This window comes from Cheilinus undulatus, linkage group 15 (assembly GCF_018320785.1).
Source record: "Cheilinus undulatus linkage group 15, ASM1832078v1, whole genome shotgun sequence".
NCBI classification, from domain to species: Eukaryota; Metazoa; Chordata; class Actinopteri; order Labriformes; family Labridae; genus Cheilinus; species Cheilinus undulatus.
In genome coordinates this window covers 41,539,972-41,557,279 of record NC_054879.1, presented here as the reverse complement: position 1 = coordinate 41,557,279, position 17,308 = coordinate 41,539,972, and the positions used below count along the sequence as shown (strand labels likewise).

Below are 17,308 nucleotides of genomic sequence, written 5' to 3'. Positions count from 1 at the left end.
GGTACAAAGTGTCAGTGAGCTTACAACCACTGTCCTTACCTCGCTGCCACCACCACCGACTGCCGCTCTGAAACCAAAGTGAAGGCGTGCGGTACACCCCACTCATCCTCACTCTCTCTGATCTGAGAGGACAACACAGAGACACAGAAACAACATTAGAGAGCAGCCGTATCTGGGACAGCACGGACAGAAATAGACAGAAAGAGAGAGACGGAGGGAGGGAAGATGAAAAGGAAGTGGGAGAGAAGGACACATGTAGTTAGTTGTTCTGAAAGTTGGTGTGTGCGTGAGTCTCTGTGGATGTGTGTGTGTATCAGACGTTGACAGAGCAGCTCTTCAGCTGTTTGAGGCGGCTCATTTGTTGTAATGACAAACTGGTGACAGGCGTTTGAAGCACTTTGTGTTCAACAGAGGGACACAGCACTTACTGTCATGCCATGCAGGGGCAGCTGGCCGTGCACTTTGAACTGATTGGTTGCCGTCATCCCTCGACTCGTGTACAAAATGACGTCGCTGAACTATTATCACGGAGACAGATAGAGAGAGAAATTAGCAACCTTACAAACTAAAGGCCACTGGGTCTGTCTATTGTTCAAACAAATAAATCACAGGGTTTTTATCTAATAAAAAACCTTAAAAAGGCAACGACAACCTGTCATCACTGGGACATTATTCAAGTAAAGAGACAGACCACTACTCCTCCATACACATTTCTACACCAGGGGGATCCAAACTTTTATGACTGAGGGCCACATCCAGGAAAACAAAAGTACGAGTGTCTCACTTTGCTTTACCTCACCTTTGGTTATCAAAGTCACTCAAACCAATCCAGTGTAGGTCAAGATATGCTTACTACTCTAAAATATAGTGTACAAGATGCACTTTCAGAGATTATTGTATACTGATGCAGCCAATACACCAATTTAAAATGCTGAGATGTGTGCTGTCCTCACCTATGATTGAAAATTCACCACCATTCACTGTGTATTGCACATGGTCAGCTAGAATTTTTCATGAAATGGTCAAATGTCTCAGTTTCAATATCTGGTGTGTTGTTTATGTTCTATTGTGAATAAAATGTATAAGATTTGCAAATCATTGCATTCTGTTTTAATTCACATTTTACACAATGCCCCAACTTTTTGGAATTGGGGTTGTAAATCATTATACAGAAAAAAAGTGAAAACCTTTTTCCCTTTGGGAGACTCCAGAAAACAGACTGATGCTTATGTACTAGGGTGCTTTTCATTAATGACTGAAAAGGGAAGTAGCAAAGTAAATCAGACCCTGAGATAGAGACGTTCCTATGCAAATGATTTAACCACCGACTACCACATTAATCCTGTTTTCTGCTTGACAACCTGGGGATCCTGAGACCCTGAGAGGGGGTCTCCAGAAGCCTAAAAAAACAAAGATTATTTCTTAAATTACATATTTGCCAATTACACCAATTTTGCCTAATTTCAACCCATTTTCATCACTTTTTCCTACCAATTTTACAAATTGTAAAACATTTTAGCCACTTGAAACCTATTTTTGTCAATTTTAGACCCTTTTCACCACTTTCTTCTGCCTAGTTCTATCACTTCTAAACCAATTCTTGCCACTCTTTGCCTCTGTAGACCCATTTTTGCTGCTATTAAACCACTTTTTGCAACTATTTACGCCCAATTTTGCCCATTTCAACCACATTTCACCATTTGTTATGCCCAATTTTGCCAATTTCTGCCTATTTTTCTGCCTCTTAACCCATTTTTTTGCCAGTTCCAACCAATCTTTCTTTTAATTTCAATACATTTTCCACCAATGTTTGACACTATAATCCCATTTTTTGCCATTTGACCAATTTTTGCAATTTTTTGCTTGTTATCTAATTTTTGCCAGTTTATCCCATGTCGCTACTTTCAAAATCCCATTTCACCAACCTTTCCACCATTTTTTTTTGCCATTTTTAGCCTATTTTAATTCTTTTTATAAAAAATTGATTTACATCCTTAAAGGTCACATATTTTACCCCCTTTAAGACAAGTTTATATTGGTCTCAGAGTTCCCAAAAATATGCCTATGAAGTTTGTTGCCAGAAAAACACTCCAGTATTGGATTTTTGCATGTCCAAAAACTCAGCTCAGAGCGAGCTGTTTCTGTGTCTGTAGCTTTAATTGTTGATGAGCTGTCTGACTCTGCCCCAGAGGAGGAGGGCGGTACTTTCTTACAAGTGGGGAGGGCCAAACAAATCTGGGGGCGGTGCTAACTCCCCACATAACATCATGAGGGAAAACCTGAGAACGGCTTGTTTCAGATTGTGGACAGACCAGGGGCACATATTTTGGCTAGAAAAGCCTGAAAAAAAGTATTTTGCATAACATGTGACCTTTATGAACGATATTTATTTAGGTTAAATATGGGTATCACAGCTTAACTTTAACTAATCATGACTTTGCTGACCTCCATGGTCCCCCAGATTGGCTGGGACCCAGAAAACTCTCCCTTTTATCCCCCCTACAGGCAGCCTTGTCCACATATGACTATTCTTGATTATGCATAGCTGTGTTTAACCACCTTCAGGTACATAGGGGGGTCCCCGGTCTCTGCTCTAGCCTGGCTACGCTTTGCTGCTCCCTCTGCAAGCTGCTTTTTGGCAACCCTCCTCCACCTCAGCTCCTTTATTCTGCTATGACCAAATCAATGCCACCAATGCCTGCTCTGCGTTGTTTTTGTTGTTGCTTTTCCCTCTGCCTCAGGTATTCCTCATAGGCACAACAAGAGCAGGAATGTGTGTTTCTTTGCAATGCTTTCAATGTAGGTTTGTAGAAGGGCAGGGGAGTCCCAGAAAATATAAATAACTGCAAATTAATAAGTGTGAATAGAGAAAATAATTAGAACTGCAAATCATGCGTGTTTCTTGACAAAGTGGTAGTGACTGAAATTATACTAGTGTTTAGTTTACTAGTCTGAAGTTAAGTAAATACATTCTCTTTTACAATGCACTTGTAAACCAGCTCCTCACCATATAGGATTTAGCAAAGGTTAGCAGTTCTTGCACCACCAGCCTTCAATCCTCTTTACAAGTTAACATCCACATTCCTGTACTGAATGTTGTCACTCATTATTTTGGCTGTATGTGAGTATAACCTTTCATCTTAAAAGAAACTCCTTTTAAAATGTTTGTTTACAGAATCAACTCAGCAGCACTTCTTTGTTTTAAAACTAAGAAGTACGATACAATCAAGCACAAACTTCATGTTCTTAATAAGGCAATGTTTGACTTGCAGAGGGCTAATTCAATATGGACTACGGGCTAACACTGTGAGTAATGCAAATCTGGAAAGGATAAAAGCAGGATTATTTCTCTACTGACATCACACAGCTTAAGAATTAGATTAGCACTATGATGTCATTTAAAATAAGTGTGTTACCAGGAAAAACATTCGTTGCTGTAGGCCTTTTCCAGAGAGTTTGCTGAGGCAGCCTAACCTGATGAACTCCTAAGAGAAAAAAGAAAAATGAAGCATATTGTTTTAAACACACACTGTAAAAAATACATACTGAGATGTTTGAAAGATAAAGACTAGACAGGTGGAGAAATAAAGCATGCATTACTTATCAAACAATACAGAATGACAAAAACACAAAGAGATGTTGGAAGTAAGACAGAGACTTAAAACTGTCCCCAGTTTTTTTCAAAGCTATGAACCCACCCGACCAGGGACAACAAGATTGTCAACGCCAATCAAATCCTTCTTCAGCTCCAGAAGCTTCTGGAAGTTCTCCATCTTGATTAGACTTCCCTGGAGCTGCTCCACCACCTCAGACACATCTGCCAGAGCAGCTGCACACCAACCAGAGGGAAGAGATTATAGGACATAGACTGTAAGATGACTCTGCAGCAGCTGAAGACCAAAAAACGTGCCTGTATGAACCCTTGGCCCTGAGATCAGTACCTCTGCAGTCCCTGAAGTCCACATGAGTAGCTGGGTAGTGTTTGCACAGGCGCTCCAGGATCTGCTTGTAGTGGATGAGGCGGTGCAGGGGCCGCAGGATGAAGACATTGAGGGGGACGTAGCACACCTTCTGCAGCTCAAAGTCCCTGCACAGACTCTCCAGCTTGCGCGACGCCCTGCATGCTTTCTCTAGCTCCAGCAGAATTTCTGACTGCTTGTGAAGGTTTGCAGAGAGTGGCTAAGGACACAGAATAAAACACACATGAATAAGTACTTTTTATTCTAACAATAAATGGGAGACATTTAAGTATGTTTTTCTTACCTTTAATCCTTGTAGGTTCTTCAGCATGACATCTCCAATGCGCTGGTAGTCTCCTTTTATGTGAGCATTAGAACGTCCTTCCCTAAATCAGATCAACAACAGCAAGTTTTGTTTCAGCACAGAGCAATTGTTGAATTAATTAATAAAGCTAAATGAGCACTCAAAGTGATTGATACTTCAGGGGAGGTCACTGTCACCAAAAACCTCTTTTGCTTTTATCATCAACAGAATGATGCTGAGTCAGAGGAATACTGAAGCAAGACTTTGAAAGCCACCTACATGTCTTTATTTTTAGTAGGTTAAACTACTAATAGAGTGTTCACAGGGCTCTGAAGAGGAGCTGCTCGACAACTTCAGGGCCTTTTTTAATTGATGTACGACTCAATGGCTTTGATTAACGCTGTCCCATTATTTTTAGCATAACTTCATGAACTTTCCCTTCCCATTATCTTCTCTCACCTATGTCATACACTCTCGAAAATGCTGCAGTAAACGTGTGAACAACTCAGCAAAACAAGAAAAAATAAGAAAGTAGGAATAAAAGTCTTGTATCCTGATCCTACTAGACAGATTATAAATTATTCAAACATGTCTCCGTCAAAGTGCCATCTAAAATTTAAAAGCTCTTACAAGTAAAAATGAGACCTTTTAAGACATTAACTGCACCATGAATTTTAAAAATCTAAGCATCTATCAGGGCTGCAAGTTGGTGCAGTGGTGAGCACAGTTGACTCATAGCAAAAGGGTTCCTGGTTTGAATCTCTGTCAGACAGGACCTCTCTATGTGAAGTCTTCTTGTTCTCCTTGTGCTTGTGTGGGTTTTCTTTCAGAAACAGTGTAACCAACATGAACGAGAGTCTTGGTTGACTAACTGTGAGGTAGAGATTCACAGTGTTTTGTTCATTTGACTTGGAGCACAATTATCAAGTTTGTAAGGTGAAATAAGTGAGTGTAAAAATACTGATCCTGTTTAAAGTGACTGGCCCAGATCAACAGAGGTCCAGCCAATTGATGCTAGTAGTCTCAAAACTAGTGAAATGGGGATCACATGAGTGCAGGTCTCAAGTGACTGTAGTATAAAGACACCTGTGTCAGGAAGGTCCAGTCACTGATTAATCAGTATTCATGGCTATCATTACACCATGAAGACAAAAGTACACTCCAAGCAACTCAGAGAAAAGGTTATTTAAGTCAGGGGATGGATGCATATGGAACTTCCAAGTCATTGAACATCCCCCAAAGCTCGGTTAAATCCATCATCAAGAAATGGAAGGAATAAGGCACATGTGTAAATCTGCCTGGATCAGGCTGTGCAAGAATTGACTAGTGAGAGAGGCCACCAGGACCTATGACTACTCTGGCAGAGTTACAAGCTTCAGCAGCTGCATACAACAACTGTTTCACGGGTTTTTCACCAGTCAAAGCTTTATAAGAGAGTGGCAAAGAGAAAGCCACTGCTGAAAAAAACTCAGATTAAATCTGGACAAGAGTTCACCAAAAAGCACGAGGGAGACCCCATTGTCAAGAAGGAGAAAGTTCTTTGGTCTGGCGAGACTAGAATGATGCTTTTTGGCCATCAGAAGCACAGTGGTGGCAGCATCATGCTGTGGGGATGCATCTCAGCTGTCAGCTCTGGAAGACTTGTAAAGGTAGAGGGGAAAATGAATGTGGCAGATAAAGGAAAATCCTGGAGGACAGTCTTATTCAGACTCGAGAACTACAGCGTGGGGGGGGGGGGGGGATTTATTTTCCAACAAGACAGTGACCCGAAGCAGACAGCAAAAGCTACACAGAAATGGTTTAAAGACAACAAGGTGAATGTTCTGGAGTAGCCGAGTCAAAGCCCAGACCTCAATTCAATAGAGAATTTGTGGCCAGACTTGAAAAGGGCTGTTCATGCTAGATCTATGTGCAACCTGACAGAGCTTGAGCAGTTTTTCAAAGAAGAATGGAGTAAAATTGCAGTGTCCAGATGTAAAAGCCTGACTGAAACCTATCCACACAGACTCAGTGCTGTGATCGCAGCCAAAGGTGCATCTACTAAATACTGAATTAAAGGGGGTGAATATTTATGCAGTCACTTATTTTACCTCTTAATTATTTAACTGACGTTACTTTGAAGAAATCTGTTTTCAATTTGACAATTAAAAGGTTTTTTGGGGGTATTTTTTTTTTGTCAAAAAAGCAAAATTATATTGATTGATTTATAAAATTAATAAAATGGTAAAATATCCAGTGGGGTGAATACTTTTTATAGGCACTGAATGTCAATAGATTTTAATCTTTTGTATCATCTTTTGGTGTCATCTGTTTATTAAATGAACTGTCAGTAAAAAGAAATGATGACATTGTCTTTTGTATGTTTATTTTTTTTATATTTTAGCCCTCTTTGAACTTAATTTCCTGTCTTCTATGCACCTGCCTTCTTCCTGATGGTCTTGTTTGCTTTGTCATAAGGGGATCCCTGTTAATTTTTAACACGCAATAACTCCACACAGGGGCTTTAATGTTTTATTTGCTTTGCAAATCACTTTGAATTATCCCAGTGTATGATATGCTTTACAAATAAAGCTGCCTTTCCTCTTCTGAAGTTGCACATCTCCTCTTAAACTTTAAAAATCACTTCCACCAGCAGGTGTCTCCCTTGAGCGTGACTTTCCCCATGCATAGAGTAGAAGTGAGCTGGCGTTACTGGATTCTTTCAGGATCTTTACTAATTTTGTCCGGCATTTAAAAATCCCTCCGGGGAAACATATCCAGTAGGTAAAAGTTTTCTAATGTGTGACGAAGAGCTTTCTAATCCTGGTCACAACAACAAAGGTACATTTCTACATAACATTTGAATATGCAAATCTAAAGAGGAGACACGTATGTACTGGATAATTTACATTCACATTTGAATGTGGTTCTTATCAGCAGAGCTGGCTGTAAAATCACTCTGAGCTTTAATATGAAGACTCACTTTGAGCTTTAATTAAAAGTAATGATGATGACAGGCTCTGAAATTAAAATGCTACTGTAAACGTCTGCAGTTAATAGCCGTAAATAATGACAGGCTTTATGCTTCACTGTCTCCATGTATGTGTGTGTGTGTTGTATGTAAGATAAAGCCCAACATCATTAAGGAGATCAGACAGCACAAACCCACAGGCAAGAAAAGGCCGGCTGGGGTGCAGTATGACTGTTGCCATGGAGACAACAGCTCCTCGGGTCAGGAGATAGGACCGGGTCGCCCCCTAAAGACTAAATGCCAATAAGACTCATCAGAAATGAGGGTAGAGTTATGATAGATTGGACTAAAACTGAACCAGCTCATCACTCATCGTGTATCTGATCCCTGCAGAGAAATTCTTTAATTTGGAAGTCTCACCACAGTGCGAGCCTCTGCTCCACCTCCCTGAGAAAACCTGTGTGGAACTTATGCAGCGGCTCAAACGTGGACAGGACGGTGTTCTTTAAGGAGTCTGGAGTCGCTTCATCCTGTCCCACAGCGCTCTGAAAAGACTGAGAGCACAACAACACACATGATTAAAACAAGGTGTAAACAAGACATCACATTTTGTTTGGACTACTAACAGCACAGCTCTATGAGATCATGCACAGCAGGTTTCAAGAGACAATCAAGCAGCAAAGTGAAGCTAATGTGAGTATGTCAAAAGTTCAGCTACTTGACTGTCCACTAGAGACTGTCTGAAAAAGCTTTTAGATTCTTTATTAGAACACCTTACATCAGAAATAAACATGCTCACATCTCTGTAGCTAGTGTTACTGCAATAACGCTGTATGAAATTTTGATTTTTTTCTTATAACGCAACAATTTTGATCAAATTCAGGCCCAGATTTATCATAAACTACATCATTAGGGTGGGTTTCTTGTAACATTTTACCACAAGGCTTAAACGTGCCTCAGTCCACTTCTTTACCTGCTGCTATAAACAAACAAATCAGACCACTGCACTTTGTTTGGGCTTCACAACACCTTTATAGAGACCAACAGGGGATGCCATTAGGACTACATTCATGTGTTTACGGTCTCTGGTTGCCATATCATGCATGTTTAAGTTAGCGGTTATTTGAGTAACGCATCATTATTTATTTATTTCATTCAATAAAACAAAATAATTCATATCCAACATAAAATCTTCCACTTTGAATGAATAGGAGCAGAATGAAGAATAGTCTCATAATATCTGCCCCAATTATGAAATACATACCAAATAACTACACTTTAATCACACAGTCCACACATAATTGTCCTGGCTCTCTTAATGTGGCTTGCGATCCCTATATGCTGTTTGAGAGAGGCCACTGGTGATAGTCACAGTCACAGACCAACAGACCAAAATCCGCTGCAGTTGTTTTCTGAAGTTTAGGGTCCAAAACTGTATTTTTATTAGGGCTGAACGATTTCAGAAAAAAATCTAGTTGCAATTTTTTTCCCCCAATATTGCGATTGCAATTTAATATGCGATTACTTCTTAAGTTCATCATATTTTCCAACAAACACAAGCAATAAATCATTTACAAATCATTGTGTTATAACCAACACAACAAGGGTTGAACAGTTTTGAAAAACAAATGTTTTGTTATGATTTTGATTCATACTGGAAATTATTGATGCATTGAAGGAAATCATGACTGTTATGTCATTCTCCTATTTAATAAGAAAAACATACAAAAATGAAGAACATAGGATTTTGTAGGGTATTCTAAAAAATGGCACTTGAATGATTGCTATATAAAGCACAATATCTCTGCTGCTGCTGCAAAAAAAATAGTTTTAAATTGGTATTTTGACACAAATTTCAGGTTAAAGAAATATTGTACCTTCTGCGATTGAAAATTGCAGCAGGTCAAACTGTGATTAATCTACTTTGCGATTAATTTCCCAGCCCTAATTTTTATATCATAATCAAAAAATGGTACTTGATAAAAGGATTTTTTAAACATCAATATAGCAGATAAAGGCAAAATTCCAAAATTAGTGCAAACCTCATTACCAAGTTGTAACCGAATGTCCAAAACAGATATAATCGCTGTTAATGAATCGTATAAATGGGATCTTAGAGACTGAACTGTGAGTGACCTTTAGACAGGCTCTACTGTAAGTAAATGATGGACACAGTTTGGATCTTAAACTTATTTAACTATTTAAGTGACAAAAAAACTGAGATGAAATCAGTTGTTGTGTTGACCCAGAAAACCTTATTTGAGAGGGGAGGACGGGCAAAATGTGGTATCACCTATATTCTGGTTTGAGCAGTAGGATCTCAATAAAAAGGAAACAAAAAACAGCGTTAATTTTGTCAACTAAAACTATGACTAAATATGATCATTAACAGCCTTTTTATACATGACAACAACTAGACTAAGACTAACAAAAACAGATCTGTGATGACTAAAACTGACAAAAAGTAGGTTTAGTTGCTGTCAAGATGACTAAAACTAGACTAAAATGTAATGTAGTTTTCGTCAGACATTCAAAATCTGTGATATTTCTCCATTGTGGGTAAATCTTCTAAAAAACAATGCAGCTGTAGCTATTCTGCCTGTCGGCTGTAGAAAGCAGAGACCGCAGGTTTGATACAGTGCATAGAACAGTACCGTGACTTGGTACCAGATTTAGGCAAAAAAATAAATGTTTAGACTTAAAGTAAAGACAAAAATGTTTTTGAGTTTTCATCGGCTAAAACTAGACTAAAACTAAAAAGGGTAGAAATGACTAAAATGTGACTAAAACTTAAAGGCATTTCATCTAAAGACTAAGACTACAATTAAAAATAGCTGCCAAAATTAACACTGATGAAAATGCAGCAAAGCTCAGAGGGAAACATGGTTCTTTGTCTGTTACAACGCTATCCCAAGAAGTTTTCAAACAGAGCTTAGTACCTGAATTTCTCTTTAATAACTGCTCTGAAAGTCACAGTGTGGAGCTTTTTACAGGAGAAAGAAACATATGAGTCATAACTTCAAATAATGATATTTCACAAAGATTTTGGACAATTTTCCAGTCAGAACAAATAAAAGAACCACAAAAAGCCCCCTTTAACTTTAAAAGTGTAAAAGTATTATCCTGCAGTGCATTGGTTGCCTCTCCATGACATCAGGTGACTCAAGTTCCTGATTTTCTGGTCTCCAGCTTGTACAGGCATGCAGCGCAGGCTTGTAGAGCTCTGATCAATGCTGTGTTAATGCTGATTTCTTTTTTTCCCAGGATGCTACCACAAGCCCTTCATCTCAGTGTCTCGCTGCTGTTCTGTGGTCTAGTGACGTCCTATAAATCCTTTAATTGCTGGAGGATGAATGGACGAATCGATAGCCAATCATTCTTAACACTTTCTTCCATTAAGTTAGATTGAAGCTGCTTGTTGCCGACTAAGGAGAGCTTTATCTTAGTGACGTGATGGGAGAGGGGGCGAGAGTTTTAGGAGGAAGGATTTGAGAGGAAGAGGCAGCTGTTGTTCTGATGACTTCATCCCAAGCAGCAACACTGACCAACAAATGTGTGGAGTGGTGGTTAGAAAAAGAGAGAGAGAGGGAGGGAGAGTACAAGCAGCTGGGAAAAAAAACGAGGGTAAGAGCCAACCCAAATATTTATGAGATGCAAGAAAGGCCGCTTTGAAAATTACAAGACAAGAAAAGCTTCAGAGTGATGCATTTGCTCTGCATGCTTGTGCCCGGTTGGACAACTGCAGGCTTTGGAGGAACATCCTCCTCTTGCATCATGTTTAATATCCTGTTTTCTGCTACATTTCCTTTCTGATATTGTGGAATAAAAAGCTCCATATGCTTGTACCCAGACAGCAAAATCCAACGGCTGAAATAGAGAATCGGATGCATACAGATAATTTGATCTCTTTAAACACAAACACAGTTTAGTATTCAAAGCCGCAAGTGAGACGGATAAATGATTTTCAGAGCGCGGGTGCGGGAATGAATAAAAAATTAAATCGCATCTGCCAGAATATCCCTGTGTTACTGCCTGACTCTGTGTTTTGGCGGGTGCTCTGCGACGGAGCAGCTAACCGGAATAATCAATGTTTTCTCCCCAGAGGACAGTGCAGGGGGAAAACAAACAGAGAAGCAGCTTTTTGGTGGGCGAATTCTGATGTTCTTACCACAGTGACCACCTCCAAGTCCTTCACGTAAGTCCTCTCCGTGGTCAGCAGCTCCTTGGCGATGAAGTAGGCCCGGTCTGTGGGAAACCTCTGCAAAGAAACACAGAGAGAGGAGAGAGTGAGAAAAAACCTTCAACTGTGAGAAAGATAAACTTGTGTGTGGTGCTCCAACTGTTATCGTTTGAAAATACACACAGTTTTTCATTTGTCTTCTTTTTTTAATCTCCAGGTTTCCCATTTACACAGATAAACTGTTTTTTTGAGCTGCTGTTTGTTCTGATCCAATCAGGCAAGGGGCGCAGATAGCCTACTGGTTAGGTTGCACCCCAAGTACACAGCGGCCCGGGTTCAAGTCTGGCCTGTGGATCTTTCACTGTATGTCGTTCCCAATTCTCTCATACCTCTTCTTATTTCTGGAATAAAGGCAAAAAGCCCCCAAAAGATAAATCTTTAAAAAATAAATACATCTGACCAGGCATTTTGCAGCCCCAACAATCAGCCAAACATGACCCAGCAATGATCCACAATACCCATATTCATGTAAAATATGTAGGGAGGGATTTCAAGAATATTACCTACCCCCATCAGGCTATGGGGCCTGTAAATATAAAAGCAACACACTGCAGAACAGAACACTTGAAAGCCTGTGTGGAGTTTGCAAAAAAAAACCTCTAAATTTTTGCACTGAGTGGTCTTCTATCTCTGCCCAGATCTGTGGAGCGCTGTGGTGATGGTTATCCTTCTGTAACTTTGTCCCATCTCCACACAGGACCTCCCGACCTCAGTCATAGTCCTTTCAGACAGACACAGTCCTGGTTCTGGAGTCTCAGAACCTTGGTGCTTTCTAGCCAACCAGCCTGCGTTCACACCAGTTTAAGCAGAACCAAAGTGGGACCAAAGTGGGATTCACCAAGTCTTTCTTACTGTCCTGGTACCCCTTCTTTAGTTTCTTTAGTTTCTTAATTATTTTGCCTGGGCATTTGGGTGAACCCAGTCTTCGCCATGTCTTCCTCATATAACTTGCTCTTCCAGCTTCACCTGGAATTGTGCCGATGGCCAGATCGCAACCAAACATTTCGTCTCCTCAGCAGACCGTCGTCTTAACAGCCTAGAATATGACATGTCTACTGATGATGTCACGGTTCACAAGGAAGAACCAGTTATGTTTTGGTTCCAGCTGTGAACCAACTTTTCAGGTTCCAAACCATTTTGTTTTCGGTTTCCGGCCAGTTCCATGTTTGGTTCGGGACTGGTACAGACACGAAGCCTGCCGGTCTGAAAGACCTATCAGTGAGGGGTTCTCAGTCTCTCTTACTAAGACCCTCCTCCTCAGCTCTTTAAAGAGTCTTGGTTGATCTGTGCCTTGCAACAATCCAGTCTCTGAGTTGCAGACAGTTCCTCTGACCTCATGGCTTGGTTTTTGCTCTGATATGCATTCTCAGCTGTGAGACCTTCTATAGAGAGGTGTAACTTTCCAAATCATGTCCAATCAATTCAAGGTACCACAGGTGGATTCCAATAAAGATGTGGAAACATCTCAGCAAAGACTGGGAGAAATGGGAGGAACCTGAGCCAAATTTCAGGTGTTTTAACAAAGCATCTGAATACTTACATAAATGTGGCATTTCAGTTTTCTATTCTTAATTAGTTTGCAAAAAAATCTTAAATTCTGTTTTCACTTTGTTATGACGGAGTACTGAGTTCAGATTAATGGCATAAAAAATCATTTCAACGACCGTAGCATCAGGCTGCAACAGAACAATATTTCTCCTGCTTCTATGTGTGCATTCAGTGTGGCAGCTATTTTAGCCTGTTATGAGTAAAATCATTTTATTGGATGTATTTTTCTGTGTATTTTTAAACTATAGAATACCTGAGCTCTAGTATTTATTTTATTAATGCTTGATACATTTTTATGCTCTTGTGCAATTCATATCAGATTTCTAGACCATTTATTTAGAATGTTTGGACCTTGTCATATGAACAGTTGCTTCTCCCTGTGTATTTGAGCTTTGTTCAGTATGCTCAAGGCCGCCCATACGAGGGAATAAAGGGGGGAGCTTTCTGGGGCCCAGCCAAACGGGGGGCTCGTGGAGGTTTGCAAAATCAAAGGCTCCAAAAATGAATGTTATCTATCTAAGCTGTAGTAGAATACAGCCTTTTCCCAAATCTAAACCCCTTTTCTTAAAACAGAATTACCTCTTTATTTGTAATGTTAACCATGTGGATGGGCACACGGACTACACCAGTAAAGTAATGTCAGACCTCATAGCTAAACCAGAGAACAAACTGGAAGGAACTAAAGCAACAATAAGGGAAAATCATAGAATAATAGTAAAATTAAAGTGAAAATTGGCAAAGTGGGTTACACAAGATGAAAATGGGCAGAAAATGGTGAAAAGCAGCTAAAAAGTGGGAAAAATAGTGAAATTAAGTAGTGATAAGGGTTCAAAGTAGCAAAAAACAGAATGGGCAGAAACTGCTAAAAAAAAAGAGGCATACGTGGAATTAATAGGGAAACATATTTGGTAAAATTGGGATAAACTGTGATAAAAGGGGTCAAAAAGTGTCAATAATGAACCATTTGCCCTTCAGAACCCAATAATAACCACAAAACACTCTTTTCAGCTTCAAAACAAAGGAACTGTTAGCCAGGATGCTAGCACCAACGCTACCAATCCAACTGGTATTTATTGGTATCATCAATAAATCACAAGCGAGGAGGGTCCATTCACTGGGGTTTTCAGGGACCCGGCTAATTCTGGGGGCAGGCCTGAGTACACTACAGCTCAAGGCAAATTTCCCCTCAGGGACTATTGGGTTTATCTAATCTTAATTTGTCTTGTCTTGGCTCGTTTTGTCATATCTTATTTTATCCTTTCCTTTCCTTTCCCATCTTATCTTATGTCATCTTATCTTATCTTGTTTTATCTTTTCTTATCTTAACAAAATTAATATGTAGATAATCACTGTCAATCATGTTTCTTTGGTTGTGGGAAGGACAAAATTGGTATTGTGATGTAAATTCTATAAAGTGTGCAGCCCTACATACAAGCCGTGGAATAAATATCGACACAGCTCAGCCTGTAATTATCTAATGTTGAAATTCTTCTGTTTTTCTTCAATTATATTTAGTCTGTATATTTTTTCCACAGAATCCTTGTGGATTTTTCCTGTTTTTATTCATTTTGTCCTTGGTGTCCCATTTCTAGTTTTTCTTCTCGTTTACCCTTGATACAAGACAAGCACTGGAGTAATTTTCCTCACAGTTTTTCCTGTAATTATTTCATGTCCTCAAAAAAAAATCCAATACAATGTTAATTAAAAAATTACCCAGCTTTACAGCCTCTAAAGAGAACTTCTAGGTCCAAACTCTTTGTAAAACAGGTTTAAAAAACACAACTTATAAAACAAGAAACTAAATAAAGTAATTATGTTTTTAAGATTGCTTATGGAATCACAGACCTTCCTCCGAACCTCGTCTTCATCATCCGTGCGAACGCTGCCGGCATCGTTGAGCAGCGGGCTTGTCAGAGGGGAAGGCTGGCGGCCGTCTGGACTGTGGCTGCACAGCTCGAGCGACTTCTGACCGTTGACCATCCCGTGGGAGTGACCCGAGGACGCAGAGAGGCGAGGGCTGTTTGCTACCACTCCTGCTGCAACAGCCACCCAAGAAAGGAGAGAAAATGAGGGAAAGTGAGTATTTGAAAATGGAATTAAAGACCCAAATCTAGAGGAATCATCTTAATAACTGTTTTCCTTACTTGAAGTTTAGATATTTTGGCACTTTTCATGAATTAATATGATTTCATTTTGTTTTTTTAACTACTGGTGGTCAAAACAGACTTTTTGTACTTCCTGGCATTTCCAGGACTAAACATTTAATTAAGATACAGAGAAAATAACTGTCAGATTAATAAACAATGAACATTTAATTACTCACACCTCTACATAAATGTCAAATTTCAAAGACAGTGACATTTTAAAATTGATTGAACTTTCCAGCATTCAGTTAATCATCTTCCCTGGCAAATATCACGTTGAGAAGCTCAACACACTATATCAAACATATAAGGTCAAGTCTGTTAAATTCAACATCCTATTGAGTAAAACAAACATTCTGAACCAGAATCAGAGTCTTCCTCTGCTGCCTTCAGGAAGTAAAACATCAGCCATGACTCACTCTACAGTCCAGACAGCTCTTGCAGCATCCTTCATGCCACGTCAATCAATACTGGAGCTGAAGCAGGATGATCAAGAGGAACATCATCTACTCTGAACATGTCCACTGAGCTTACTTACTATGTTTAAGCTGAAACTTTCCCACCTCTCTCTGCTGTCCTCCAGAGTGCCGACACAAACACAAGAATGAGAACATGCACAGAAAATCAAACAGTGCAACAAAACTGTGGAGGGAGAACGAGGAGGAAAATACAAGACTGCAACAAATGAGAGCACACAGACCCACATTCACCAGCAAACACTGCAGAACTACAGGGAGAAATAAAGGACAAATCTAGTTTCTATAAATAGCACCTACTGGGGTGTCAGAAAGAAGATTCAGAAGATCTCACTTCAAAGAGGTCATCTTTATTGACTTTAAAATAACACAGATGTACATGGTTAAATGAAAATAAATCTTTGGAAAAGCAGCAAAAGAAAAAGGTCAAAGCAAGGTGAGAAACTGAAAAAGTGAAGCAAACAAATGAATTCATGCATTTTCTCTGCCTTTTCTATAGGTAAATATATAAAAGCTCTCAGTGAATGTGAGAAAATGTTTTGAATGAACACCCAATTTGACAGCTGTCTGAAAAAGTCAGCTGGTTATGAGGGAATATCATTAGTTTTAAAAGGACATACTGATTTTAAACAGTTCTTATGAAAAGTATTGACAACCTTGGATGTTCTACCCTGTTATTGATTTTTAAATCAATCATGGTCAAATATAATTTGGCCTCTAAATGTCAAAGCAATGTCATGCTTTCTGACGCATTCCTTTTCCCCTCTACCTTTACAAGCCTTCCAGGACTGTCTGCTGAGTAGCATCCCCACAGCATAATGCTGCCACCACCATGCTTCACAGTGAGGATGGTGTGTTTGTGGTGATGTGTAGTGTTTGGTGTCTTGTCTGATGGCCAAAAAGCTCAATTTATGTCTCACCAGACAAAAGAACTCTCTCCCTCTTGACCATGGAGTCTCCCACATGCTTTTTGACAAACTCTGGTCCAGGTTTAATTTGAGTTTTCTTCAACAGTGTCTTTCTCTTTGCCACTCTCCCATAAAGCTTTTGGAGGTCAAGAACCCAGGCTGTGTTTGTATGCAGAGTCTCTCCCATCTCAGCTGCTGAATCTTGTAACTCCTTCAGAGTAGCCAAAGGTGTCTTGGTGGACTCTCTCACTAGTCTCCTTCTTGCACAGTCACTCAGTTTGTGAGGATGGCTGTATCTAGGCAGATGTACACATGTGCAATATTCTTTCCATTTCTTGATGATTGATCTAACTGATTCAAGGGAATGATCAGTGTCTTGTAATTTTTTTTATCCATCCCCTGACTTATACTTTTCAACAACCTTACTTTGAGTTGTTTGGAGTGTTCTTTTGTCTTGACGGTGTAATGATAGCCAGGAAAACTGATTAACCAATGACTGGACTTCCAGACACAGGTGTCTTTATACTACAATCCCTTGAGACACACTCGCTGCACTCAGGTGATCCCCATTTCACGAATTGTAAGACTAATAGCAAAAGCTGTCTGGACCTCTGTTGAATTATGCCAGTCACTTTAAAGGGGTTGAATATTTAAGCAATCACTTACTATACATAATATATTTTTGTTTTATTGACATTACTTTTGAGAAATCTTTTTTCTCTAAAACACTAAACACACCATCCTCACTGTGAAGCACGGTGGTGGCAGCATCCTACTGT

General features: G+C 39.6%; 1 protein-coding gene across 3 annotated transcripts in view; it reads right to left on the bottom strand.

Moving 5' to 3' along the window:
- LOC121522737 (FERM, ARHGEF and pleckstrin domain-containing protein 1) overlaps positions 1 to 17,308 on the bottom strand; it is a 117,330-nt gene that overhangs the window by 13,837 nt on the left and 86,185 nt on the right. For 2 of the 3 annotated variants that reach the window (XM_041807368.1, XM_041807370.1), the window contains 9 exons: positions 14,847 to 15,037; positions 11,382 to 11,471; positions 7,634 to 7,767; positions 4,264 to 4,345; positions 3,942 to 4,179; positions 3,699 to 3,829; positions 3,417 to 3,485; positions 429 to 518; positions 40 to 122 (listed from right to left, as the gene is read on the bottom strand). In XM_041807368.1, coding sequence (XP_041663302.1) covers positions 40 to 122; positions 429 to 518; positions 3,417 to 3,485; positions 3,699 to 3,829; positions 3,942 to 4,179; positions 4,264 to 4,345; positions 7,634 to 7,767; positions 11,382 to 11,471; positions 14,847 to 15,037 — 1,108 coding nt within the window. The remainder of the gene's footprint in view (positions 1 to 39; positions 123 to 428; positions 519 to 3,416; positions 3,486 to 3,698; positions 3,830 to 3,941; positions 4,180 to 4,263; positions 4,346 to 7,633; positions 7,768 to 11,381; positions 11,472 to 14,846; positions 15,038 to 17,308) is intronic. The other variant, XM_041807369.1, reaches the window with a different exon arrangement.